The 27414-nt window shown below is 41.6% G+C and overlaps 1 protein-coding gene across 2 annotated transcripts in view; it reads left to right on the forward strand.

Annotated features, from left to right (window-relative positions):
• The window catches only part of LOC108314525 (voltage-dependent calcium channel subunit alpha-2/delta-3), an 823636-nt gene that overhangs the window by 554090 nt on the left and 242132 nt on the right, over positions 1-27414 (forward strand). The window contains exons 13-15 of one of the 2 annotated variants that reach the window (XM_017543458.2): positions 3550-3567; positions 22570-22641; positions 23965-24045. In XM_017543458.2, coding sequence (XP_017398947.2) covers positions 3550-3567; positions 22570-22641; positions 23965-24045 — 171 coding nt within the window. The remainder of the gene's footprint in view (positions 1-3549; positions 3568-22569; positions 22642-23964; positions 24046-27414) is intronic. The other variant, XM_037743848.1, reaches the window with a different exon arrangement.

Genomic DNA, 27414 nt, shown 5'->3' on the forward strand with positions numbered 1-27414 from the left:
GATGTCTCCTTGTCTGGGGCCTGATCATGATGGGAAGTGCCCAGGCTGGTTTTTTGCATATCTAGGGGTCACTGAGACAATTAGTCATAGACAGACATCTATACCAAGCTGTGACAATGTGAGTTTCAGATCTGTTCCTCTAGCAGATATATTTTTCTCTTGAAGGCCATTAGCTTGGGTGATTAACATGGTGGTGGGGGGGTGTTGATTCAAGGATTTGAGGCAGTTACCCTGATTATCTTCCCCTGGCATCAACTCTGGGTATATCCTAGTAATAAGGTATCTTATTTAACAAGGGAAGTACCAGTCACAGGTTAGAGGACTTCACACATACATATGGGGAAGATGCCTTCTCTGCCCTCTTGGAGCAGGACAGAAAGGCATTAAATGAAAGAATTACGTAGTCACTCAAGTTGTGCTTAGAACTACAGAGGAGCAGCCCAGGGAAATATTTTGCCATTTCTTGTTTATAACAAATGCTGCTAATTGGTTACAATATTCTTTTGTTTGTTTGTTTGTTTGTTTGTTTTTGTTTTTTTGAGACATCATCTCACTCTGTCACCCAGGCTGGAGTGCAGCAGCACTGACAGGACTCACTGCAGCCTCAACCTCCTGGGCGCAGGTGATCCTCCCACCTCAGCCTCCCAAGTAGCTGGGAATACAGGCATGTGCCACCATCCCTAGCTAATGTTTTTGTATTTTTTATAGAGATGGAATTTCACTATGTTGCCCAGGCTGGTCTCAAGCTCCTAGACTCAAGCAATCTGCCCACCTTGGCTTCCCAGGGTACTGGGATTACAGGTGTGAGCCACCACACCTGGCCGGTTATATAATTCTTTCCAGTGAAACTCAGGTGTGACTTCAGAATCCTTTTTAATATGGCCCTTCATTCAGCCATTGCTAATGAGTCAGAGCTGGTTCTTGAGGCAAAACCTAGTGGCTATCCAAGATCTGGCCATTCCCCAGGCCTCTCTCCATCATTCCACTTTACAGAGAAGCACACTGGCTGGGGGAAGTCATGTGCCTCAAGACTTGAGCCAGAGGCCAAAGTGGACCAGGTAACTGGCTGGTCTGGCCCCTAGGGCTGGGCCCTGCACACAATTCATGAATGCTGGGTGATGATGTATTGGGGAACCAGCTCCCAGCAGCAGCAGCATCTGTGGCCACAGAGGATCTGATCTAAATGTGTACTGTTCTACCCTGAGACTACTTCAGAGAGGTCCAGCCTGGTTAGGGCATCACAAGCTGTAATTTACACTATTTAAAAGCTCCAATAGGAAAGTTGCCCTTTGTTCTCCCAGGTTATTTCTTGAGGGAAATATATGTTTTGCGGAGAGGTTGAGGGCAGTCTTAAACGGAGGACATCACCACAAAGGCCTGGTCTGTCATTTTCCTTCCCAGGATTTCTTCCCATGTGCCTAAATGGATGAGTCAAAAAGAGTTGTTTCCTGCTCAAAAAAGATAAAACAGAGAGAGAGAAAGAGACAGGCAGACCGACAGACAGACAGACAGACAGACAGACAGACAGAAAGACAGAAGGACAGAAAGGGCAGCTTTCCTGTCAAAGAGACCTGCAAAGTCCAGTGCAGGGCTTCACTTTGGTATTTATTTTGCAGTCCATCAAACGTTTGTCATACGCATGGCCCCGTGTGTTCACAGGACATAGCTGTGATTCAGCATAAACGCTTTCCTAAGAAAATATACATTTTTCATTCCACAGTGTTCATGTATCCAAGGTTTCTTTCCTCTTGTGTGAAAAGTTATTTAATATTTGAGAAACTTTTTTTAAAGTGATTCCTCATTTTAGGCTCAGTTTCTCACCTTGTGGTCCATTTTTTTCCTGAACTCTTGAAAAGCACTGGAGGAGCTCATGAGCTTCCTTTATGAATAGTTCAGCCATAACTAGGAGGGAGGAATCAGGAAAACATGCTTGTATTTCTGTCTTCTTAAATTGGGAGACGTGTTTAAGATAAAAGTGTTGGAAATTGAGTGTTGGAGAAGTTGGAATCTGCTTTTCATAGACATTCTCAATACCATTTTGGAGACATCTCTGAGATCCAAAACATCTTATTTGTTCTACTCTTTGTGGGCTCCATCCACAGGGGCAGGGGCTTAGGACAGAATTAAGAGAGCCTGGTCTTTGTGCATCAGAAGAGAAAGAATTTACCAGAGTAAAAAGAATGGAAAAGTCCAATGATTCAAGTAGAGACCTTAAGATGTCCGATTTAATCTGCCAGCACTTCTGATGTCCTGAACCCTAGAGAGACAGAGAGCAAGTCTGCTGTCACAATTCCCAAGTGTTTGCAGTCTTTATTTATGTGTGAATTGAGTTGAATTTGCAAGTTCTAAAGCCAGGCAGCACACTACTATGAGTCTTTATCTATGAGACATTGTATAATTACTTGACCTTTAAGTTTCATTTTAGTTTTCATCTGAAAAATAGGGATACCTAGCATTGGGTTGCTGTGATTTAATGGGATACTGCAAGGACTTAACGCACTGCCAGGTGACAAGCTCACACTCGATAAATGTTAGTCCCTATTATGGGAAGTAAATCTTGGTAATGATGTAATTCTTAGATTGGGTATTTAATACATGGATAATGTTAATTCCATTCCAGATTAGAAAAATGCTTTTCAAAAACACTGCACGCTGTAATGGCAGTCATAATACTGTGGCATTAAACCACAGCCCAATACTCTCAACACAGAAATATAGACAAATATGTCTCATAAATGTTCATCTTTTTCCACATACTCGTGAATTTCAGTTCCTCGCCTGTGCCACTGGGAAAGCTGTTATGGTCTTACTTTATGGATTGACTGACTGCCTTTTCCTTGTTCTTAGAACATCAGCTTTACTTTAAATGCACAAATCCTTGTGCATACTTCCTTAACCACCAGTAAAGGGAACAGTTAATGTGCTACAAAGCAAGAAAAATTGACTTTAAAAACTGAGCATTTTTCTAATGGTCTTACCTTTATATACAGCAGGGTTTCTCAAGGTTGGCACTGTGGATATGTTGGCTGGGAAATTTCTTTTTGTGGGGGCCCTGTCCTGTGCATTGTAGGATGTTCTACAGTATCCCTTGGCCCCTACCCTCTAGAGGCCAACAGCTCTCACTCCCTTCCCTTTCTCCCGCCGGTTGTGACAACCCCAAATGTCTTCAGATGGGCCTCCTCCAGTTGAAAACTGCTGGTCAAAGGAAGAAGGAACTGGGTCATAGAATTGTGCCCTTCAGATCACTGGACAGAAGAGCCTCAGTTTCAGCTTTATGGGAGATTACCTACTGCTTTGGATGTGGTGATTCCCAAAACACATGCTGGAAAGCTCGTAGATTATCTGTTGATACCACAGATTCAGAAAGCAGGTCAAATAATCAGCCCCGTAACTTTGTTTTGAAAAATAACTTGCTTTACCTCTATTTCACTCTTCTCGCCATTTTCGTTTCTCAACTGGCAAATGGAAACAAAATGAAGTTTTCCCATTAATCTTCTTATATAATGACTTTTTTCTTTTGTTGTGTTTTGTTTTGTTCTCCCCCTTCAGCTCCCTCAGGCACAAAAGGTAAATTCTTTTCTTTGCATTCCAGTCACCCCCAGAACTCACGAGTCGTGCATGCCTCCATGGTGTTGTACATTTGGCACTGTTCATGACCAGTGAAATGGTTTTTTTCACACAGCTTCAGAAACCTGAAGTTGGGCAGGAACAGAGAGGCCAGCCCACTCAGTTGTCCACTGCTCCTTTACTGAGTTAGTCCCTCCAAAGGACCCTGTGGTGGCCAATGATTGGGGGGTGAATCCATGCCTAACTGTTTCTCTAAGAATTATCAAATAAATAGGTCAAGAATAAGTCTGGCACATTCCTTCCAGCATAGCATTCCAGGCCTTCTCTGAAATAATTTTTAGGGAGACAAATAATGTGAATAATTCGTAAGGTATGGTGACCAAGTTTAAATTTGGGGCTCCTAGCCAAATCTCCAAAAACTCTTCTTGGATTTTATTAATTGTAAAAATCGGCAGCTCCTTTGTTGGCCTCATCATCCCAGAGACCACTAGAGCAGATTTCTTGCCAATGGCCAGACCCTTTCACTGGTCCTCATTGTCTGAGATGATCTAGTTCCACCATCTAGAATGTTCTCTGTCCAGAAAGACTCCATGTGGCTGCAGTGATGGCTTTGCTGTGTCACCCTCATAACATGTCATTGTATCCTTAAGGACATTTATGTCAGAAAATATGTCACTCAGTGCCTGCCGCATTGTTCTTGTGTATTTCACAAACATAAGCAAGACTTCTGGAAGACACAGAAATTTCTGGGGGCCAAATGTTTTGTTTCAAAAGTTAAGGTGGGGCGCCACCCTGAAATTTAAACAGCATCCCCTTTGGTTCCTTCTCACTGAGAGAGAGCACAACTGCTCTACTAAAGACAGTCTGTTCAGACCATATGGACAACCAGAGGCCTAGAAATCATTACACAATTACTCAAATGTATTTGAGATATTTAAACAAGGCAGGACATGCTAGTGTGTGACTTGGCTTGCGGTAATGTTTGATTAAACTTCAGTGCCGTCACAAAAGGACTGAACACTTCATTAAAGGTTAAAAGTATTCAAGACTCACAACAGCTTCCAGGATAAATAAATGGTCAGAATTCCAGATTGTTTGGAAGGCTCAGTGTCTTTGATAGGACAGGCTTTCTTAATTGCCTGCATTTGAATTTTTTTGATAGACTTCACAAATTCTGTGCCTAAAAATGGGCTAGCCTCAATTTATTGGCATTTATTCACCAAATTTCCACTGATCCATATACGAAGTATTCCTGTTACAGAAGATGCTTCATGAATTGGAGGTGCCATAAGCTATAGAATTTTATTTTATTTTATTTTTTGAGACAGAGCCTTGCTGTGTCGCCCAGGCTGGAGTGCAAGGGTGTGATCTCAGCTCACTGCAGCCTCAACCTCCTGGGTTCAAACGATTCTCCTGCCGTAGCCTCCTGAGTAGCTGGGACTACAGACGTGCACCACTGTACCCGGCTTATTTTTGTATTTTTAATGGAGACAGGGTTTCACCAGGTTGGCCAGGCCGATCTTGAACTCCTGACCTCAGTTGAATCTACCCACCTTGGCCTCCCAAAGTATTGGGATTACAGGCGTGAGCCACTGCACCCAGCCAGCCATAGAATTTTTAAACAAAGTTCAAAACAGAGCAACACAGAATATAGTAAGAACAAATGTTGCTGGGTATATAATTGTTCAGTAGCACTTCATTGCACTCACTTCTTATATCATCATGCATTGACTCACATCACATGCCCCGTGAAGTGGAGCATATTATTGTGGTCATATGAAGTCCAAAGTCAAGAAAGGTGCCTCAGCTGTCTTCCTAATTTTTTTTCCTGTCTCTGAGTTATGTCAGACATACCAAGGGACTTGTTCTATAGCCCTATGTGAAAAGGAATAGCCTTGCCTTCTGCTCCTCATGGCTAGAAATTGTCTTTTTTTCTATTAAAATGGAGAAAGGCACTTACCTTACAAAATATTAAGAGATCTATGCGACATAGTTTCAGAACGCTTTGTGGGTAGTTTCTGGGAAATTCAGCTCTTTGAAGAAGGAGTTTGAACATAAGCCTCGGGTGTCCAGGCTGGAGGGTGAGAAGAGTCGAGGGAGAGGTGCGCTACAGATTGCAGGCATCCTCCCAAAGGCTGCAAGTCTCCACCTGGTGATGTGTCAGCATCCCTGCCCCCAACTCTTTCCCACCCATTCCCCAGTATTACCTCAGTGACACTTGCAGAGGCCTTTGCTAGAAGGCTGAGATTCTTCAAAGTGTCAGCTTTCTTTAGATTTACTGTCTTGCTGCTTGACCAGCAAAGGAATGAGGTGGTTCCATTTTAGCCTTCACCCATTTGATACCATGCATAAGTTACTTAACCTCTCTAAGCCTAAGTGTTTTTATTTATTTAAGGAGAATGATAAGCTAACTTTCCACTTTTGTTTTGAGAGTTATTTCTCTTACCTGTTCCTCACACAGAGCCTGGCGTATGCTAAACCCTCAAAATGTAGAGTTCTCATTACCACTTGGCTTGACTTAACCCCTGGTGCTTCAGTGCACATCAAGAGAGCAGTCATGTGTGAGGGGTGGTCTGCTTCCTCTGCACAGTGTTTTGTGATTCTGACTCAAGCCTAATGAATAATTGGGAGAGGAGAAAAGAGCCCAGCAGGTATGTGGCACTCCCCCCATTTCATTAGAAACTAGGTGTTGAACTGACTGCACCTTCTATATGTAGTCAGAAGGAAATGGAGATTGCTCTTGAAACCCCAACAAAGCAAAGACTTGTAGAAATAATTGTTTTGAGAGGTTTCTTCCTAATGCCTTTGACATTACCCATAGATTTCACTAATCTGTGGCTGTGATTCTAATGAGCTCTTTCCAAACCCCTGAGTTTGTTATTCCAGGGGTGAAAGAGAGGCACCCCCAGCCGCTTTAGCTTTGGCCTGCTTTTCACATGAGGTCATGAGCGCATACATTGGGCCATATGGTGTCTGCATTTGTGCTGTGTTTTTGTTGGAATCTGCCTTTGTATCATCTGCAACTATTTTCTCTATAAATATTTTAAATAGTTATGTCTCTGTAAACATATTTATTTTAATATCTTGGATGATCTGCAACTAAAAATGTCCCATTTGGGTGTCCCTCTTATGTGTAGCGGCCATTAATGATTGTTGTCTGTAAGTTATGGTTTTCGTGCTTCTAATATTTTAAGGGTCTTCCAAAACTTCTCTTCTAGTTCTTTATGACAATTTCTTAGAACAACAGTTTGAAAAAAAATTATGTATTTTTTCTATGATTCTTAAGCATCTCCAAGATAATTCCTAGACTCTATAAATTTCAATCCTTGATATGAAATTGGAATGGCACTAACTGGTGATGAACCTAATAAATATGAAATATTTTTACCAAATATGGAGGCAGTGTCCTGAAGCTTCGGCTAAAAAATATGTAGCAATACAGACGCAACACTTTGAAGGCATTACAAATTCATTCTTCTGGGTGGAAATTGGACCAGTTTCTCCAAGGGATTGATTGTCCCTGAATTCAACAATGAAGGGAGGTCCATGTATAAGAAAGCTCTGCCTTTTTAAAATTCTTCTTTACTTCTACAAAAATGTCTGAGAGATCCAATTTTATGATAATAACATAGCAGAATTATTCAAAGCCATTTACAAATATATGTTCAAAATATTGAACAAAATAGTCCATTTTTTTCTAGCTTCATTTTTTCTTCATGTAAGTTCTGTCTATAGGAGCTAAACATCAGTTATTCACTGCAAGATGAATTTAATCAGTATAGGTTTAATCAACGGAGAGTGGGCCTTAAATGTTTAAAGTCAAAAATACTCCTCTGGGAATTCCAAACATGGCTGCTTACGTGGATTAATGTGTCCAGACACTGGTACCATTTCCCTTCATTTTCTGCTGCATCCATACAACTTTGGAATTTGCCAAAGACAATTTCTTAAAGGTTTCCTAGGTGCTCTGTCTTTCCTGACACCATATTAGTTAGTATCAGCCTGAGAATTCTGAGTAGGCATAAGCATTTTTCACAAAACCATAGTTAAAGCAAACCACATCTCTAATCCTGTTTGGAGCAGCAATTGATGCATTCAGGGCCACACAGTATGGCAAAATGATCCCTGTTTAATAGCCCGACCGCATGTTTTGTTTCCTGTTAGGAATAGCTTAACTTGCCTCCTTGAACAAACACAGCAGGGTTCAAGATCTGTTGTTCTATGCCTGCTGTGATATTCTGTGCTGCTTAACTTATATGAGGACTCAGGAGTGCATAAATTAGCTTCTTAAATGGAGGGTCGACTTTTGGTCTTTCTTTCAGTATGGAACTGTTTTATTAATTTCTCCCCCTGAGTGCAAATGGCATCCTGAATCTGTTTGCATTCTTTTTTGTTTCCTTGTTTATGTTATATTTTTGAGGAATAAATGGAAGTATTCATTTATCTAGAGTCCTTTCTTTCTTTCTTTCTTTCTTTCTTTCTTTTCTTTTCTTTTCTTTTCTTTCCTTTCTTTTTCTTTCTTTCTCTTCTTCCTCTCTCTCTCTCTCTCTCTCTCTCTCTCTCTCTCTCTCTCTGTCTTTCTCTCTGTCTTTCTCTCTCTCTCATTCCTTAGGTACAAATTTGTACAAGTAGAATTTGGCCTAGCTCTTATCTCAGGGTAATCAGATTTCGGCAATTGTGAGGCATCATTTATCATTCTTTGCCTCGTTTAACTTCTGTATTTTGAACAGTTGAATTAACTGTCATTGAAAATAGAAAATTGAAAGTTTGCAAAGCTTCTGTTTTTGTAGAACTGCAGGTCTAGTGATTTTAGTGTTTCATTACAGTTATATAACCAGCTAAATTGATGCAAATGAAGTGAAAAACTGAGAAATGATAACTATTTACATTTGGTTCTGGTTTATGACTCATTTGCTTTTACCTGTACTTTGCTTTGCATGTAAACCATTATGTCATGTTTTGAAAACACTGTTTTTCTCCTTATCATTTACTATTTTATAGTAACACATAAGGTACTTTTTATATGCATTCCCAAGCTGGGACTGTTAAGATTGATATACTCACAGTCTGAAAAATGATAGCAGCACCATGGGCTACAGCTTAAATTACTGGATCTATTTTGTGCATAAGTCCGTGGAGCTAGAAACCAGACTGAGTCTAGTCACTTCAGCTTTTTCCATAGCCAGGGTGAGTGGCTGTGCAGAAATCTGAGTGATGGCATATTGCCCAACCCTAACAATGGTTGTATAATCAAGTACTTTGTTCTCTGCCATAGTTCTGTATGAGTGTCTGTGGCAGCTCAAAAAGGCTGCTCTGCTGCTGAGGAAGGAGGTGAACCTTGCAAGTGTACCCATGCGAGTCTTGGCTGAACCCTTTTCCATAGCCCTGCCCAACTTTGCATTTGAGACCATAAATAAATGAATGCAAGACCCTCAGATTCAAAGCACATGGCTTCCTAATGGCAGCATAGCCAGCAGGGCAGCACATAGGCACTCTAGCTGAAGCCTAGTGTGGGTTCCTGGGGGACCACGGAGCTCTTTTTGGAAGCAGGATGCTATTTGCATTTCTTTTTATTTTTTTCTGAGATGGAGTTTCACTATTGTTGCCAGGCTAGAGTGCAATGGCATGATCTCCACTCACTGCAACCTCTGCCTCCCATGTTCAAGTGATTCCCTTGCCTCAGCCTCCCAAGTAACTGGGATTACAGGTGCCTGCCACCCTGCCCAGCTAATTCTTATATTTTTAGTAGAGACAGAGTTTCACCATGTTGGCCAGACTGGTCTTGAACTCCTGATCTCAGGTAATCCACCTGCCTCAGCCTCCCAAAGTGCTGGGATTACAGTTATGAGCCACCATGCCGGGCTTGCTATTTGTGTTTCTTATTGAAAAGAAATAATCTGTTAATATCAAACAGCCCCATAGTGTGTGTCTACTGGTGTGTAATGGGGAAAATCAGGGTTTACTCCATTTTCATATTTATTTGAACATTTGAAGTGTTTATGTACTATTTTTATGCTTTATATACTATTTTTCCTGATTATTCAGAAAAAAACAAAGTGAAAACAAAAGATTCTGTTTCATTATGAACTTTTTAAAAAGTTTTTTTTAGCTTTTACACTGTTATGCATGAAAATTGATAAGCCTTCAAGAAAACAATACCATTACATATCAATAACTTTCATACTTTCAGACTTTAATTTCAGACTCAATAACCCTCTTTTGCAGAATCTAGCCTAAATTGGTCAGTGACTTGCAATTTTACTTATAATGAGGAAGAGAAGAGCCAAAATACCTGAAATGAGAAAGTGATTGAAAAAGTCACTGAACTTCCTAAAGATAGAATATTAAGAAGCCATAAACAAAATGATGATTCAAAAGGAGCTTTAATAATGTAAGAAAATACATTATTTTAAAATCAGAGTGTAACATTTTATGCACGTTAGGCTCCTGTTGTGTGTGTGTGTGTGTGTGTGTACAAATAGATGTACAAAACTGTATTGGAAAGAAATGCATAGACATATTTAATAGTGGCTATTTCCTAGTGGTAGGAGAACAAATATTTATTTTGTTTTCTTCATACATTTTTGCATATTTTAAATTCTGTATGAGCATACATTATTTTTCATAAGTAAATGATTGTATTTATAATAATTAACTAATTGGATTATTCATAAATGCACTAAATGGACTAACAAGAGTTAACCTAACAATTGTCTGCTGAGCCCAACTCTCACAAGAAATAAACAGATGAAAAAATGGGAAACCCAAACTCAGTTGTAAAAATACACATCCATACACACATGCATTGATTTTTGGTACAGACAGTGATCAGAAGGACAATGGTTTGTAAACAGTGGGTTGTTTTACATGGGACAAGTCTAAAAGTACCTTTGTTTATCAGTAATTTTTTTTCTATGAAAGGCAGTCTACCAATCTTTCTACCAATCTTTAGCCAAAGGCCCAGTCCACATCGGATGCTTAGAGCAATGTTGATCTGAGCATGGGAAACCCACAAAAAATGGCAGGTGTGTGGTTAAACTGTGAAGGTCACCCACCCCACACGAGCCTCAATTGGTAGCTGTTGCCTGTCCTCCTCACACCTCTGGTTGAGGGAAGAGCTACCTTGGCTTAAAAGTGGAAAAAATGAAGCGAGGTGAGAATGGTATCTGCCCAATTTGCTGTTTGGAGAATGTTGTACTGAGTTGAGTAAGCTCTGGGATGGCACTCACCACTGCAGAGGGACGCATTCCACTCTTACAGGTGAGGCAAAAGAGCCCATGGCTCTTAAGACTAACTTGAGTCAGTTGGACATGGAGTGGAGGCCCCATCTGCCAGTTCTCACTGGTAACCTTGGGCCCAGGATACCACTGTCCTGAGCCTCGGTTTTCCTTGTTTTAATAGGGCACAGAAAATCCTTACAGGATTTTCCTGAGGGTACAGGAGCAGCACCTGCTCGGGGCCCATCCACACCAAGTGTTCAATGAGAGGTAGCATTGACCATGGCAGGGACAGTAATATTACTAATAATGCTAGCAAGCTTACACCTTGTTTAATGCAGACACATTTGATAAGGTAAAAGCAGAAATGGTTTCTTTTAAAAATAGACAAAAAGAACTTGGTGTTTATTAAGTTGAAAACCAAAAATTGATTTTTATAGTTCTTAACATCTCAATGCTTTCTAGTTTTAGACTTAATTTTTAGTGTCTTAGAAATCCTCATTTATTTAAATATGTGAATGTTTTCTATTTATTTCAATCAAGCACCGTTGTAAAATGTGACTCTTTTAAGGTGCTAAAACAATACAAACTCTACTCACAACATTGCTACAATTAAACTGGCTTTTCTTTTGAATGTTAAGGAAACATCTGAATAAAAACAATGAAATTTTAAAAGCTGTTTTCATCTCAGTTGTTCTTACGTCCTCAGAGATATACAAACACCCTTCTTCCTTCTATATACAAAGGGAAGGCAGCAGGAAAGTTATTTCATAAAGCCCTTCGAATTGGGATGCCATGGTATTCATGTCAGCATCCCAATATTTAGCCTGGGTGGTCTTGAAGGGGATATCACAGGACACTCAATGTTCCGTTTCCTTGCTTCTAGATGCAATTCTGTAGGTCATTTATATTGACACAAAGATGATCTTGAACTCAAAGAGTTGGATTTTTGTTTTGGGGGTCTCTTCTGTATTTCTTGGTAGATTTAGAACACCTGTATCCATCACTTGACATACTGGATGTTTCCTGAAATGAACGATGAATGAATCTACACTTTATGGCTAAGGCCTTGGAAGAGGCCAGCTGAAGAACTAGTTAAAGGACAGCTGCCAGTATCTTAATGAAATAAAGAATTAACACAGGAAATAAACATATTTTACTTTCTGATTGCATTAGAGAAAGATAACACAAGAACACCATTTTGATACTGGGGCAAATTAGATTCGATATAATTTAGTGACTAATTTGAGAAACAAATCTATGTAAAATATAAGAAATCAAGTCTATATTAAATCAATGTCAAATCATCATCAGTGATTTTAATCTGACTTTATTGGTTCTCATAGAAAGGGATTTCCTGTGTGGAAGATATACTGTGTTAACATGATGAGTTAGTTACTCAAGAGAAAACACATATACCACATGTGCATACACGTAGCTTTACCTTTTTGGCAATTTTTTTTTATATGAGACAAATCTAATTTTCTGATAAAATTCCTACCTGTATTGTTTGTGCACACTAAAACTGAAAAATTAATTATTTTAATGAAGCAACTGCCTTTCAGTTTATCTTAGTAAATTGAGTCACATATTTAACCACCTGGTCATGTTCAGCTGCCTGATGCTTTTTTCAGTCATGTTATTTACTGGTCAGATCCCCAATAAATGGATATATATCCATTATGAACCGAAATGTGTCCTACTTCCATGAGAACTGAAGGAATGGCTCTGGATGCGCTGCCAGAGGTCTCATGCCAAAGGATTCAACTGAAATGACCCTCTGGGGTAAACTGGAGCAGTTGTGCAATCCTGTACATCAGTGCTACCAAGAAGTTCAAAAACAAAAAGTTAGATGTTTATCCCTTCAAATTAACTAGAAGGATTTTGGAAAACCCAACCAAGTTTCATGAGGTAGAAAAATGTCAAGCAAAGACTAATGCCATGGTATGGATTTTCTTTTTCCAGAAGTGACTCACGAAATTGAACCACTTGCTGAATCATGAGCCCTGTGTGCTTGGATGGGACCCATCCATATTTGCCCAGGCCTGGAACACATTAGATGATTTACAGGCTGGGTACTTCTGAAGCATCTGTCCCTTCTTCCCAGACTCCCTTCCCCAGACAACTTCCTTTCCAATGTGCATTCTTCCTAATCTCCTTTAATATTTATAATCATAATTAATTATAATTAGCCACCCCCCACCCCCACCAACTTCTTTCTTATTATTTAACTGGCAAGACCAAGATATTCTATCACGGGATGAAAAAGACATGTCTTCCTATTTTGATTATGCAGTTTAAGAGACAGATGAAATTCAAATCTTTGGATTTCAAAAAGGCATGTGAATTTCTCTGGCCTAGCCTGGAATGATCTTTATGAGATTAATCACACTAGTCAGATGTCCCAGGCACTGTGCTAGGCGCTTTATGTCTATAATTCCACTTAATGCTTCCAAGACCTCTAAGGACTTTTCCTGTTTGAAGGATGATCTGCTTGGTTGCAACCTCGTTCACTACATTTTAAACTCCTGAAGGCCAAATGTGGCATTTGTCTTTGCACTCTAAAACAGGAGACTGAGGATGCAGTGGTTACTACACAGGCTCTGGCATCAGGCAGACCAAGACTCAGATCTCTACTCTGCTGCCTTCTGTACCTGGAGCAAGTACTTTGCTTTTATAACTCCTTCATCTGTAAAATATGTATATGCATAGGCACTTCGCAAGGTCATTGTCAGGGTTAAATTTAAGGCTATGTAGATGCAAAACATTCTCGGCAATGTTTGGTAACAAGTGACAAATGATATTTGGCAATGGATACAGAAAGGTAGGCCTGTGGATGGGTAGCTGGAAGGGAGGATGGAAGGACAGATCAATAAAAATGACTCAGCAAGTTTGAGTAACCTTCTCCAGCAGGTTAATGCAGGCCTGTTGGCTTCTGTAGCTCTTACTTTTTGTCTTCTCCGTGCTGCTAAGCACGTTGCGGTGTTCAGCGAAGCTGCTGTTTTTTAAAAGTCCTTTTCCTTTATCACTGTAACATCAGCTGGACATGGTACACCAGCTTCTCAGCACTTCCTTACAGTCCCAGTCCAACGAACTGATATGGCACAGTGCACGAAGGTACCCAGTGATGGAGCCATGAGCAAGGAGAGGCTGTACAACATGAAAGAGGGAGCACTAGCCCCAGAGTCTTGCCTGAATTCTGGTACTAATTTTCTGTGCCTCCTCTCCTCCCTGGGCCTCATTGATGAAATAAATTGAAGGATACTGTTGGAATAAATTCATTTAAGGACCATTTGCCGAGCATGTCTTGTGTACCAGGCTCTGTGCTAAATGGCATGAATGAAAACAGGAATCATTCCCAGCTTCTGCCCTTGGAACTCACAGGCTCTACACAGTTCCCAGCGTTTCTTTCATCCACAGTGTTCAGTGACTGCTCCATTAATAGTTTGCACAAATTTTGGTCCTAGATGGTATCTTTGGTTGTAGAATAAATATGATTATCTTTGTAGTGAAGTTTAAGAACATCTGGTTCTCATTTCCACTTAGTTAGGGAAGGTTTTATGGAGGAAGCAGCATTTCAGGGGGTCTTTAAACAAGGAGAAGGTTTTGTCCCAGGGCCCTGAAGCTCTGACAGTTGCCTGTGTTTTCAGGCATCTATTTGGAGGTGTCTAAACCACGTTTGTAAAAATATGAACATTTGGCCACCATGGGGGAGTCAATTATGTGTCATGACTCATCATAAATATTGACCAAAATCCAGTGCCTTGTGATAATTTTCATTGTCCTTAGTCCTGGGCATTCTTGAAATAAGCAGGTTATACCCAAATAAACAAAGCGGTTTCCAAGACAGCTTTCAGATATGTTAATCCGTGATATTCTCTTGACCATGGCTTTATGTGTATATATATATATATATATATATATACACATATATATATATATGTGTGCGTGTTCCTGGTCAAAGGCAGTATCCTCCCGCTCTCTATGTTTAATCATAAAACATATTCCCTGGTGAATGACATATCCTAGAATCACTGGGAAAAAAGGACAGAACATAAAAATTTTCCTGAATAATAATTTTATTAGAAGAGGACTGTTTTTAGATTCTCATGTATATGTTCCAGATTGTCCAGCATTATATTCACAAAGATGTCTTCAAGTTGTTAAGAAAAGAAAGAGAACAAACCAATTCAACAAGTTAGCTCATACAAGATGCAGTTAAAATTCAAAGAGGGAAATCTGTTTACTTTTGTATTTAAACAAGTTAAAATACAGCAAAATCTCATAGAAGAATACGGAATCTCCAGATCTCAAATGCAAGTAATAATGATTCAGTAAGTAAAGGGAAAATGTTTTGGCCAAAAGCAAAATATCTTTTATATAGCATTCTCAAGGATTCAGTGACCACACTTGACCAAGACAATCAAGTGGAAAGCAAGAGGACATGTTTAAACTTGAAAGGTTTACTTATTTCCTATTCTTCTTTCTTATTCTTATTGTAAAGTCTCTCAATTAAAACTGCTCACAATCAGCAGGCCTCAAGATTATCACTAACAGTAGTGGAAATCTAAGGAATATGAGAGTGAAATCCACAGCCAGAGTCAGATGATGTTAACATTAGCCAAGTAGGCAGTGTTGATGCAACAGGATTTCCTTGCCCCACGTTTCGGTGGAGTTTCACCTGCGTTATTCCTCCAGAGGGTGTCTGTATCTCCACCAGGGGTGTGTTTCCAGAGAAGACATCCTCCTGCGCATGCCCAGCACAGTCTTACTAGTTTCTTTCCCTGACATGTCTGCCTAGTATTGAGGATAAGAGATGTTGTGATGATGGAAGGGGGTGGGAGATTTGGGGGTGGTGCAAGTAGGTGGCCATTGAAAAGTGAGGTACAGAGGACTTCTTTGGTCGGTGGAGGAGGGAAGGGTGCAGAGGTTTGGTCTGGGAAAGGTATCTAAATTGTCACATAGTCTGCTTACATCCCCTTGTCCAGATTTCCGTTTCCCTGCTGTTAGCCCTGGTGCAAACTAATTGTACAGAGAGTTGTTCTGATGGCTTTCTGTTGTCTTCCTCTCTCCTTGCCATGGAGTGTGCACATTGCAGGACATGGGGGACGTCTCTTTCCACTCTCACCCCGTTAACCCTATTACGTGCTACCCAGAGAATGGCCCTTAAGAATTCCCAAGTCACTGGTAAACTTAAGCTCATGGGGAGAGGAGAAGGTGCCAAGGAGTTTGTGTCTCTTTTATTCAAGCTGTATGTGAGAAAGTGGGTGTAAAAGAACCTATCCTTTTCTGTACTTCCCTGTCACATTCTCAGATCTGCGTATCTTACAGAACCAATGGTTCTCTTTTCAAAATGTCTCTTCTGATTTGCAGATGTGCACAGCTGTGTTTTTTCACCTTTTCATACTACTCCTTTTCTGTAAAGACAAATGTTATTATCAGACCTAATTGTTGATAAGCCTGTCTTTGCTTCAGTTGGGTAGGTAACTAAATGACATCGACAGGCATTTAAATATATATATAGATATATATTTAGATGGAATCTCACTCTGTTATCCCGGCTGTAGCACAATGGCATGATTTTGGCTCACTGCAACCTCCACCTCCTGGGATCAAGCAATTGTCCTGCTTCAGTCTCCTGAGTAGCTGGGATTACAGGAGTGCCCCACCATGCCCAGCAAATTTTTGTAGTTTTACTAGAGACGGGGTTTCACCATGTTAGCCAAACTGGTCTCAAACTTGCAACCTCAGGTGATCTGCCCACCTTGGCCTCCCAAAGTGCTGGGATTGCACGCGTGAGTCACTGAGCCTGGCCCCTAAATACGTTTTTATTGGTAAGGCCCATACTCTGGAAACAGCTTTTTGTTGTCCAGGACCTTGTGCCTGCAATTTACCCTAACTGCCACTAGATGGTGGCACTGTCTTTTCATAGAGTGCAGGTTGGTGTTGAAAGGAAGATGGCAGAAATACAGCTGCGTACTCACAAGTTATATACACACATATAAAATATTTGTGTTATGGTATTATACATTTACATTATTTACTAACATAGTGAATATGTTGATCAATGTTAATAATAAAGCAAAACACAAATGTAAGAGGAGCAAAATATAGAAGAAATATGATAATTGATGAGAGTTAGTGGATTAGCCTTTGTTCTTGACTTGGAGCCAGTCCTCTGAGCCGAGTTCACCATTTGTGCACAACCTTCCCTTTGAGCCCAAGCCTACAGGGCTGGGCAGATCTGGCATGAGACTCTGCTGAAAACCACCTGGCAACCCTCAAATGGGCTGCCAAGAGTGCTGCCCTTGGCTTGCTCAGACGCCTTCCAGATCCAGCTTGCCTCCTTTCTCTGCAGCTTGGCATTCACCCCCAGGAGCTTCCAGCTGCAGGAGAAATAGAGGTCTCTGCCACCAGGCCTGGCAAACTTCCTCTGAATGGAGATATGAATAAGGCAACCCAAACAGATGTCCTTTAAAGGTGGAGGCTGCCCAGGAAGCAAGCAAATAGTCACAATTGCTCCCCACCATGGGGAGCCACTGGGGAAGCAGCCAAACTTCTACTCATTGTGAAGGCTTGACATAAAATCCTAATGACAGTAGTCATTTATACCATCATCAAGGGTGGTCATTACCATCTAGTGTTTGGGTACTTTGCAGGTGCCTAAATTTTTTCCCCCGTGGGAAAGACACGCAACCATCCATCTGGGGAGTGTTGGTACCCTTTTCCCTTTGACCCTTCTGGCCTTAGAAATTTCTCCTTCGTGTGAATTGTACATGGCACTTGGGACCACCTCAGTGGGTATCCAGAGCTGCCTAGGTAATTTATGATGCAAATTGGCACTTCTAAGAGTCACAAATCCATTTCATGCTCATTGGAGCTAAAAGAAAAAGCTTACTGGCTCAAGCAACCCAATAATGGAAAAGTGCATTGGTGGAATTGATCTTGGGAAGGAAGGCATCCAGGGATTGGTACCCTCCCAGGCTTTGCCTCTTTTATTTCCTCCCTCCATCTTTCTCTCTCTCTTCTCCATCATAAGGCACATGCGTGCACACACACATACACACACACACACACATTCTTCTCTCCTCTTCTCTGTGGGTTTATTTTATTTTTTTCAGTCTCATCGCTTCTCTGTGGCAAGGGGACATGGCTGTGAAGCTTACATTCTTATAGCCATCCACAAAGGAGAGTAGGGAGTCTTTCCCATTTGCTCCCTTGGAAAAAGAAAAAAATCTCAGGTAGCCTAGCCTGAACCATGTGCCTAATTAATAAACCAATCCGTGCAGCCCAGGCAGAGTATGTGCGTGAAGTGCTCTCCTTAGCACAGCCTGGGTTGGATGTCCATCTCCATCCTCAGGATGGGAGAGCTTGACTGCTAAGAAACCTTGTGGTTCGAGGGGGTGGAGAGGACTTTCCTAAAGGAAGGGGGTGATACCTGCAGAAGAATGAAAAGAAAGGCACCAGACAATTTAAAAGATGTCTACCCCTGCATTGTTCCATTTACCAGCATCCTTAAGTATAAAGCAATGGAATGAACTCACTCTGCGGCAGACGACTTCTCCTGCTTCTGCTAGACTGGCTTTCAGGAAGCATTCCGAATCTGTCACATAAACCTGGCAGATACTGATAAACACCAGGCATTTTCACTTTAGTTCATGCCAGACCTGGAGAAGAGAGCCTCTCTGCTCACCGAATGAAAGCCAGCGTGCCATCCTCGGCCAGGTCTCTTCCTCTGCCACGTTAGCTTTTCTTTCTCCCCTAGTGACTTCAGGCTCCTTGGGGATAAGACCCATGCCTTATTCCTAGTTGTCTTCCCAGCACATGGCACATAGCTGATGCTCAAGGAGTGTTTATTAAGGAAATCAATGACTAGTTGACTAGGTCAGCAGCAAAATGGATGGACCACAAGTCTTGTGCTGTTATGCTCTCTGGGGTCACACCTTAGGGCTGGCCATGTTGCCAACTGGTGCCATCGGTGGGAAACTAATAAAGCATTAAGAAGTAGGCCTGGCATGGCTGCATGGACCTTGCACATGAGTTCAAATGCATATTCATATGAGCCTACATGCATGATTAACTTGGGAAGCTGACAGGAAGCAGTCAATCTGTTGAGCAAGTTTGTGTTTTATAAACCAGATGTTCAGTATTATTATTCATCATTTCCTTTGATACCAGAATGCTCCCCATTATGTAGCATGGGAAATGAAGGATATGGAATAATATACACTTATTATACAACAGAGCACCACAGCCACAGATTTCAGAGGCCTGCTCAAAGCCTGGGCAAGTGTAATTGCACAGCAGTTCATTTTAAGATTCCCACTTGGACTTAAGTTAATGGGATTTTGCCCAGATGGACCATGATGACCCCCGTCTCCTGCTCCTACCCCTTGGAAAATGAATGTTGACTCTACGTCTGCGTTTTTCTTGGAAGCCACATGTATGAATCATAAGCAGCACTCTTGCCTCAGTAGCAGCTACAGGTTGGGGGGCCACAGAAAAGCAGGGACTCCTAGAGTGTTGGGGGACAGAGGGTTTCTTGCCATAGAAGTTATTCTGCTTGGTGGTCTGGAAAAACAAAACAAAACTTGCCATTGACTGCTATTTCCTATGGCAAGAGTACAGAATGTCTTTCAATCATAAAGTGCTTACAGTGCAAATGAACTTGCAAATTGATGTGCCTTCTCCTTGAAGTAGTTAAGATTCACAGAGTCCAGACCTGTAGGGACTGGGAATGATGGAGCTGGTGGGTGCAGAAGAGAGTCTTAATTTTGTGCAAATGGTATTTCTGTGTTCCTGCCAGCCCTTGTTGCCATAATGATGGACTGGTATACATGGGAAAGCCTACAGGTTAGTGTTCTGGCCAAACCAGTTCAAATTTGGGCCAGAACTGCCCCTAGGGGAGGTACGTGAGATCACAGGCCCACATGTGAACAGTTGCCAGACTGAACTCACTGCATTTCCTTTGTTTACCTGGGGCTGGTTACAAATGAATGGTTTCAGCACAAATGCAATATTATGGGTTTCTTATTTAAAGTCATGATGCAGTAATGACATTTGGAATTGGCTCCTGAGTGAAGTTGATACTATATTCTGGCTTAATATTTTGAAGTTAGTTTCTCATGATCTTGTGTTTGTGCCAGGGCAATTACTAGTGATTTATAACTGATTTTTACTGGTTGCAGGAAAAAGACTTCATTTCTCATTATTGTCAATGGTATGTTTTGATTTCATCCATGATACATGTTGGCATTGCTTGAAATTTGATTTGAGTTGCAAAGTGGAAGTTGTCCAGGGTTATGGATCAGCTCAAATCAGTTTTCTTTATAGCATTAATGATTAATCAAGGAGTCACAATATGGGAAGACTTTTAATTCTAAGAGAACTGTTTACCATGGGCTGGTTCTGCCTTTGAAAATGGCCTTGCAGGTTTCCAGTGGTTGCTGTAGTATGCTTTGAGTATTTTAAGCAAGATGTTAGAACCATGTTTCCAAAAAACTGTTATATACTATATATCCTGGCTGATTTGGCTCTTGGCAACACTGACTGTCAGCATCATCTCATAGTTAATATTTTTTGATTATTATATTGATGAATTAAATTTGTTTACATATTCTTACACCCAAATTAAGATACCCAAAATAATCAGTTACATGATTACCATATATATTATTGGTTGTGGTTCTCTAGAGATAGCATATAGAGGTAGAGATAGGCTATACAGATAGGGTGGGGAGGAATTTAGTTTAAGGAATTGGGTTACACAATTGTGGGGCTGGCAAGTCTGAAATCTATAAGGCAGGCAGGCTGGAAAGTCTAGCAAGAGTTGATGTTGCAGTCTTGCGTTTGAAAGCAGTCTACAGACAGAATTCCTTCTTTTGAGGGAGGGGGACCTGTCTTTTCTCTTAAGCCCTTCAGTGGAATGGATGAGACCCACCCACATTATGGAGGATAATCTGCTTTACTCAGAGTCTACTGATTACACTGTTAGTCATATCTAAAAAACACCTTCCCAGCAACATCTAGACTGGTAGTTGCTCAGACAGCTAAGCATGATGGCCTAGCCAAATTGACACATAAAATTAACCATGTCACCGTGAGTTCCCAGTCCTAGATAGACCAGGAGATTCTTGCCTCATTTTACTTGACGTGGAAGACTGTAGGGCTATCTTGATATTCATGTAAAACTAGTAAAAACATGGCCCCTCCACCCCTGTTGGGAGTTTTTTTCCAACACCTGCCAGCTTCTCTTCAGCTGTCATGATTATTGATGGAAGTGAAGTGGAAAGGATTGCAAAGCTTCTTGCATTTTAACATACATACTAATCATTAAAATAATTATTCACATTCAGAGGGTCTGGAATGGGGCCTGAGACGAACAAGGACTTGTGTGCTGCAGGTGCTGCTGTCCTACGTACTACATTATAATAGTGACACCCCACAGCTGTAATAATCTATTAGAAGAACAAGGCAAAAGATAGACTAAATGTAATGACTTTTACTCAAGAGACCAGCCAGTCAATGGGGGCTTCAAACACTTAGATTTTAGGATCTTCTCTTTATAATGCCTCTTCCCAAGTAGACTGAAGTAGCAACACCTGATTATTCTGTGGAATTAAAGCTATGGAAAAGAAGTGTCCAAACATCAGAAGACAACCCTAGATTGAAGGTAGCTGATTCTAGTTCGCAGATTACTTTACTTGGGACTTGAACAGGCTGCGAAGGCAGAAGGACTTGCCTGGTCAGTTTTGGTGCCTCTCAGCAGTGCCTCCAGCCTTAATCTCATTTTGGGCTTTGCTACTTACTAGCTGTGTAACCTTAAAGGCAGAAAAAAGAAGCTGGCATCCTTTGAGCATTACCATATGCCAGGTACCATGCTGGGCATTTTTCTGTTTTATCTTCATGGCAACACTGCTGGGAAATAGTGGGCATTATTTCATATGAGTATGTGGAGACTTCACTAGTGCAGTTAGGAAAGATTCAAAGCTGAGATTTAGAATCAGATTTGTATTGGGCCAAAGCCTACCTACCATGTTCCAAGACCCTATTTCCCTATTTGTTTGGGACAAAGTAGGGGCTTGTCTCCCCACACTATGTGAGAAGCGGGTGCAATGTTGTGTCTCCAACCCAATTTAGAGGTTTACAGAGGTGGATCACATGCTGTATTCCAAGAGCCATTCTTATAAGAGAAATGATTACCTTCTTCATGATGATTTTAGAAGTCAGATGATAAAGTTTTTTTTTTTTAATTTATTTTTGTTTTATTTATTTTCCATCTGGAACTGGCATTCAGAGATCCAGAGAGGTAAAAGGGCCTCAATTGGTTACCTTGGGAGAAATAAATGCTTCAGATTCTGTCATTTTTAGCAGGGGCAACTCACCAGACCCCTTATGTGCATGCTTTCTGATCCTCAATATTTGGATTAAGGAGAAGCACTCTTAAGAAACATAAATGTCTGGGAGGTAAAACAGTAAAATAAACCTGTGCTAATAAAATAAAATGAGTCAGGAAGATCCAAACAAGGTTCTATTTGAACCAGAGAACAGATCGGCTGGAGTGACTAAGGACAACTGATTTTGTTCCCCCAGCAGGGAGCTGGGACTGTCCTCTGCAAATCCAGGTGGAGAGTCATTGTGCTCCCTCCTCCACTAAAGGCTTGGGCGGGCACTGGTCCATCTCAACAGCCCCTGTTCTGGAAAGGACATGGTTGTCAAGGGGGTGGCCTCCAGAACTGTGGCTTCCAGATCGTTCTCCGGTAACTGGCTTTTCTCTCCCATCCAGCTGACTGATGATCAGGGCCTCGTCCTGATGACAACTGTAGCCATGCCTGTGTTTAGTAAGCAGAACGAAACCGTGAGTACAGTGGCTGCGCTTCCTGCTTGATGCTAGGAGGTGGTTTTCTCAGATCCCCTGACTCCAGCTCTGGTGACTTGTGTTTTTTAAGCATAGGACGTATATCATTTTTCCTTAGTGTTTGATCTTGCTGTTAGAATCACCAAATCAAAAACAGATAACAGGAACCCAAGCTGGCATCATTTTAGAGTTTGCAGCACCTTTCCAAAGTTTAGATATTAGAGGACCGGAGGAGGAAAAGCCCCAGGGACCCTCCTCGATGATGGTGCACTGACCACTCCCATGTATAGTTACCAGCCTTTGATTAGTTTCCTAGGGTTGTTGGGAATGAAGTGCCACAAATTTCTATCTTAAAAAAATGGAAATTTCTCCTCTGACAATTCTAGATCCTGCAAGTCTGAAATCAAGATGTCGGCAGGGCCATGCTCCCTCTGAAGTTTCTAGGGAAGAATTTCCCTTTGCCTCTTTCAGCTTCGTGGAGCCCCAGGCATTCCTTGGCTTGTGGCAGTGTGACTCCAATCCCCGCCTCTGTTTTCACTTGGCCCGTTCCGCTTATGTGTGTCTCTGTGTCCTTCTCTCTTATAAGGAAGCCAGTCATGGGATTTAGGGTCCACCCAAAAACCAGGGTGATTTTATCTCAAGATCCTTAACAATTACATCTACAAAGATGTTATTTCCAAGAGGCATTACATTCTGAGGTTCTGGGTAGACATGAACTTGGGGGGACACTTTTCAACCCACCACAAGCCTTTCTGACATTGGAAAGTTTTAGCAAATCGCAGTGGCCACCTGCCTTGGAAATTGATGCTCTGGAGGCCTGTTCCTCCAGCTTGGTCCTCGGTCGGTAACGGTGTTAGGGTTATGACATCTTTCTCTGGCTATTTCATCTCTCTCTCCTGGGCACCAGGTGGCAGTGTAAATTGAGAAAGCAGTTAACATGCTGTCTTTCCTGTAAAAAGCTTTCATAAGAGAAACTGGTGAATGTTTAGAGCCCTTAGCTGTAGAAACTATTATGTTTCTTCAAATCAATGTTTAATTTTCAGGAGAGAAGAGGGAGGCTATTATAGCATCTTGCTCTGAGTGTGCTTTGGGAACTGTAGTAGTTAATGGTTGGCCTGAGAAACTCTTACTTTACCCAGTAACATTTTGGGTGGAGGGTGGGGGATAGAAGAGACTGTTCTTGGAGATCTGGGTTAATCCTCAATCTCTATCATTTGGGGAAGGCACCAGGCAGTGATCCACAATATGTGACTTCTCATGAGATTCTATTTCTTTTGCCAAGTTAACTTACTGTTATTATAATCCAATGTTTATTGTCAACAGAGATCGAAGGGCATTCTCCTGGGAGTGGTTGGCACAGATGTCCCAGTGAAAGAACTTCTGAAGACCATCCCCAAATACAAGGTAATGCATGACCTAATTACTAAAGTCAGAGCCACAGAGACACCCAGAGCCTTGATTTCACAAAATTCAGGCTTCAAGCTCTGCTTCCCTTTGCAGTGATGTGTTTGCTCACCACAATTACAACCTGTTAGCTTGTCTTTATACCATCTGCACAGTTATTTAAAAGGTTTCTTTTATTATTATTTACAATGGCTTGCTGTTTTCCTTATTTACCTCCTCCCAGTTTAAAGAATCAATGTGATATTGTAAATTTTGATGTGATCATCGAATTTTTCTGATACACACAGGATATTGACATGACTGGTTTGCCTTTTAAAAAGATAGTCCAGAGTGTTCTTAGCATCCCCCCACCCAGAAAACTCTCCTATTTCCTAGTGGGGTCTCTTTGGAAAAACACATCAAAAAGTGGGAGGGGGATGCCCTTGAGCACAACCCAGGTACACAGCACTGCCCAAGAGTGCTCTGTACCCTGAGTGTAGCCGTGAGCATGTGCATGCCAGAGGCATCAGAGAGTAGCCCCCACCAGGTCTGGTTGCTTCACTGGACAAAGGGCTCCACTGGCTGCACAGGGGCAAACACCACATCCACCCCCTCCTTCCCCAGCACCAAGCAGACTGGCTAGCTGGTCTCCATCTCTGGCCCACTCAGATTAATGAGTCCCCATCTGGAGAGAGGCCAGGAATCAGGGATTATTGACTGCCAGGGGCTTCTTTCTTAGCACCACCCTCCCTGATGTGTTGGGGCCTGATTTCCCACAGCTGTGAGGGGCCCCTGGGCTTTCCTGGGCATCAGGTAGAGGCAGGCAGTGTTTAGAGCTCGGCTCTCCAGGTTCCTGGCTCCATCATTGATGAGGTGGGTGTGGACAAGTCCCTCAAATCCCTCATTCCCCATCTGTCAAATGGTGACCACCAGCTTTATCCACCAGGGCTTTTATAATCGGGGTTAAGTTCCCAGAGGCATGTTAGGACATTTTATTGATCCAAACCCACATAATCAGTGTTGGAAACTGTAGTTCCTAAGAAACTGAAAGTCAAGAGTGGAGATGAAGGAAGACTTTGAGGCCCTTAAAGATAGTGGACCTTACTTTGGTTGAAATCGCCAGACCTAGGTGTGCAGAACTGCTGGCTCGCGGTTTCAGGAAAGGCATCCTACCTGTAGAGACTGTTTCCAAACAATTCTTAAGCCTCTTACTTCACATGAGGAGATTTAGAAACCCAAGCACAGGGCCACCACTTGATATGTGTCCAATAAATCAAGAAAGGAGGAACGTGGCAGGGAACCAGTAACAATGACCCTTTGTGTCAGTTTCTCCAAACTTCCTCTACCAGGCAACATGCAAAGCTCTTTATGGCATTATCTCGCTTACTAAGGAGATATTATAGTCACCCCCATTTTATAGTTAAAGAAACTGAGGCATGGAAAGCTTAAATATCTTGCCAAATCTCCCACCTTGCAAACAGGAGAGCCATGATTTTAACCTCTGTAACCCCAACGCTACCAAGAACAATAAGAGTAATGACAACCATAATAGTAACAGTTAAAATAAAATCATAATAATAACTAAAATATACTAAAACACTTATTGAACTTCTTACCGTGTGCTTAGTGTTGTCTAAAGTACTTCACATATATTATTCCTATTGATTTCTAACTACACACCCATGAAGTGGGGACCATTTGGCCTCATTTTTACTTAAGGATGTTTGAAATAACTTTCTCAATATCATTCTGCTAGTAATAGATGAAGGAAACAAAGCATATCAAGGGAATAGCGGAAGAAGTTTAGCTATAGAAAATTAACCAGCAGGGCTTGAAATGTAGGCATGTGCATTTTGTGCTTTTCCAAGGGTCAAGTTAAGAACCAGAGACACAGATATGGCATATGTTAACCAAAGGCATCCTTCCCTCTGGTTCCCATATAGAGCCTTGTGAAAGGTGTGCATGTCAGCCAGGGACAGCCATGGCCAAATGGGCCTCTCTCATCCAGGAGAGGAGAGCTCCAGGGAACAGAGTTCAGGTCACACCTTGCCCTCCCGATTAACACCTTGTAAAGATGAGTCAGCTCTTGGCTCTTGGGGTTTTTCCAGAAGATAGAATTCTTTCTTTTTCCCTTAGCTTCATAGATTTTCCCACAAGCAATCAGACTTCCTGTAATTTTTATTAAGAATTCCAGACACCCCAGCAATAATTTCCAGACACCACGACCTCTGTTAACATAATGAGCCATTTTATAATTGGGTTCACTTCATTAGCCCAGTCTCTCCAGTTGGAAGGGAAGTGCCTCCTTTCCCCAGGCTGTTGGACCATGCGGCTCCTGGTCTCCAGGAGAACACGCCTCGGCTCCAGGGCTCCTTTGGCAAGCCCAAGTGCTGGAAGGCCTTGTGTTCGATCTGTTCTCCATTACTCCAAGGGACTGCACATTAGAATGGACAGGAAGACTGGCTGTATTTTGGATGAAACAAAATGAGTGATTTCATCAGTGTATTGATTTGTGGCCAAAAACTAATGTTGGACATTGTCATATGATAAGTTTTTAATTATTTGAGAGGCTCATGCACAGAAGGTATTACATTTTGAGATGTGATCAGAGCTGCTCTTCTTAGGTGAACATTAGGATATAGCTATATGCCACCAACCAACACACAAAACATTCTGCTGTTGTTTTCTCAGAATGCTTACCTGGAAAGGATTTTAACCAAACAGTTTCGGAATATCAGGAAGACCTTCTCAGGTACAGGCTTGAGAAGGACTGTCTGTGCATCTGCTGGAGCAAATCAGCTTCTCCTTCTCAGCTCATTTTTGATACTGACTTTAGTTGGGATTTTCAGGATGAGCTAGGTAATATTTGAGTAAAGTGATACATGTCTTAAATGCACAAACTGTGAATGCCTACCTTGTGTCCCACCTTGTGCTAGGGACTGGAGAAGTCAAAGTTAAGTGAGGTGACTCCTTTCCCAAAAAGAGTTCATTCTGATGGAGGAGGTACTACCTCCACTTCTTTCTTCTTCTTTTCTTTCTTTTTTTTCTTTTTTTTTTTTTGAGACAAGGTCTGGCCTCTATTACCCAGACTGGAGTACCATGGTGCAATCTTGGCTCACTGTAATCTCCGCCTTCCAGGTTCAAGCAATGCTCCTGCCTCAGCCTCTTGAGTATCTGGGATTACAGGCACCCACCATCATGCCTGGCTAATTTTTGTATGTTTAGTAGAAATGGGGTTTCACCATGTTAGCCAGGCTGTTCTTAAACTCCTGGCCTCAAGTGATCCTCCTACCTCAGCCTCCCAAAGTGCTGAGATTACAGGCATGAGCCACCACGACTGGCCACCTCCAGTTCTTTCTAGGACAAATCAGAGGAAGGAAGGAGAACTAC

The sequence above is a fragment of the Cebus imitator genome, unplaced genomic scaffold, assembly GCF_001604975.1.
Source record: "Cebus imitator isolate Cc_AM_T3 unplaced genomic scaffold, Cebus_imitator-1.0 Scaffold8, whole genome shotgun sequence".
In the NCBI taxonomy this organism is placed as follows: Eukaryota; Metazoa; Chordata; class Mammalia; order Primates; family Cebidae; genus Cebus; species Cebus imitator.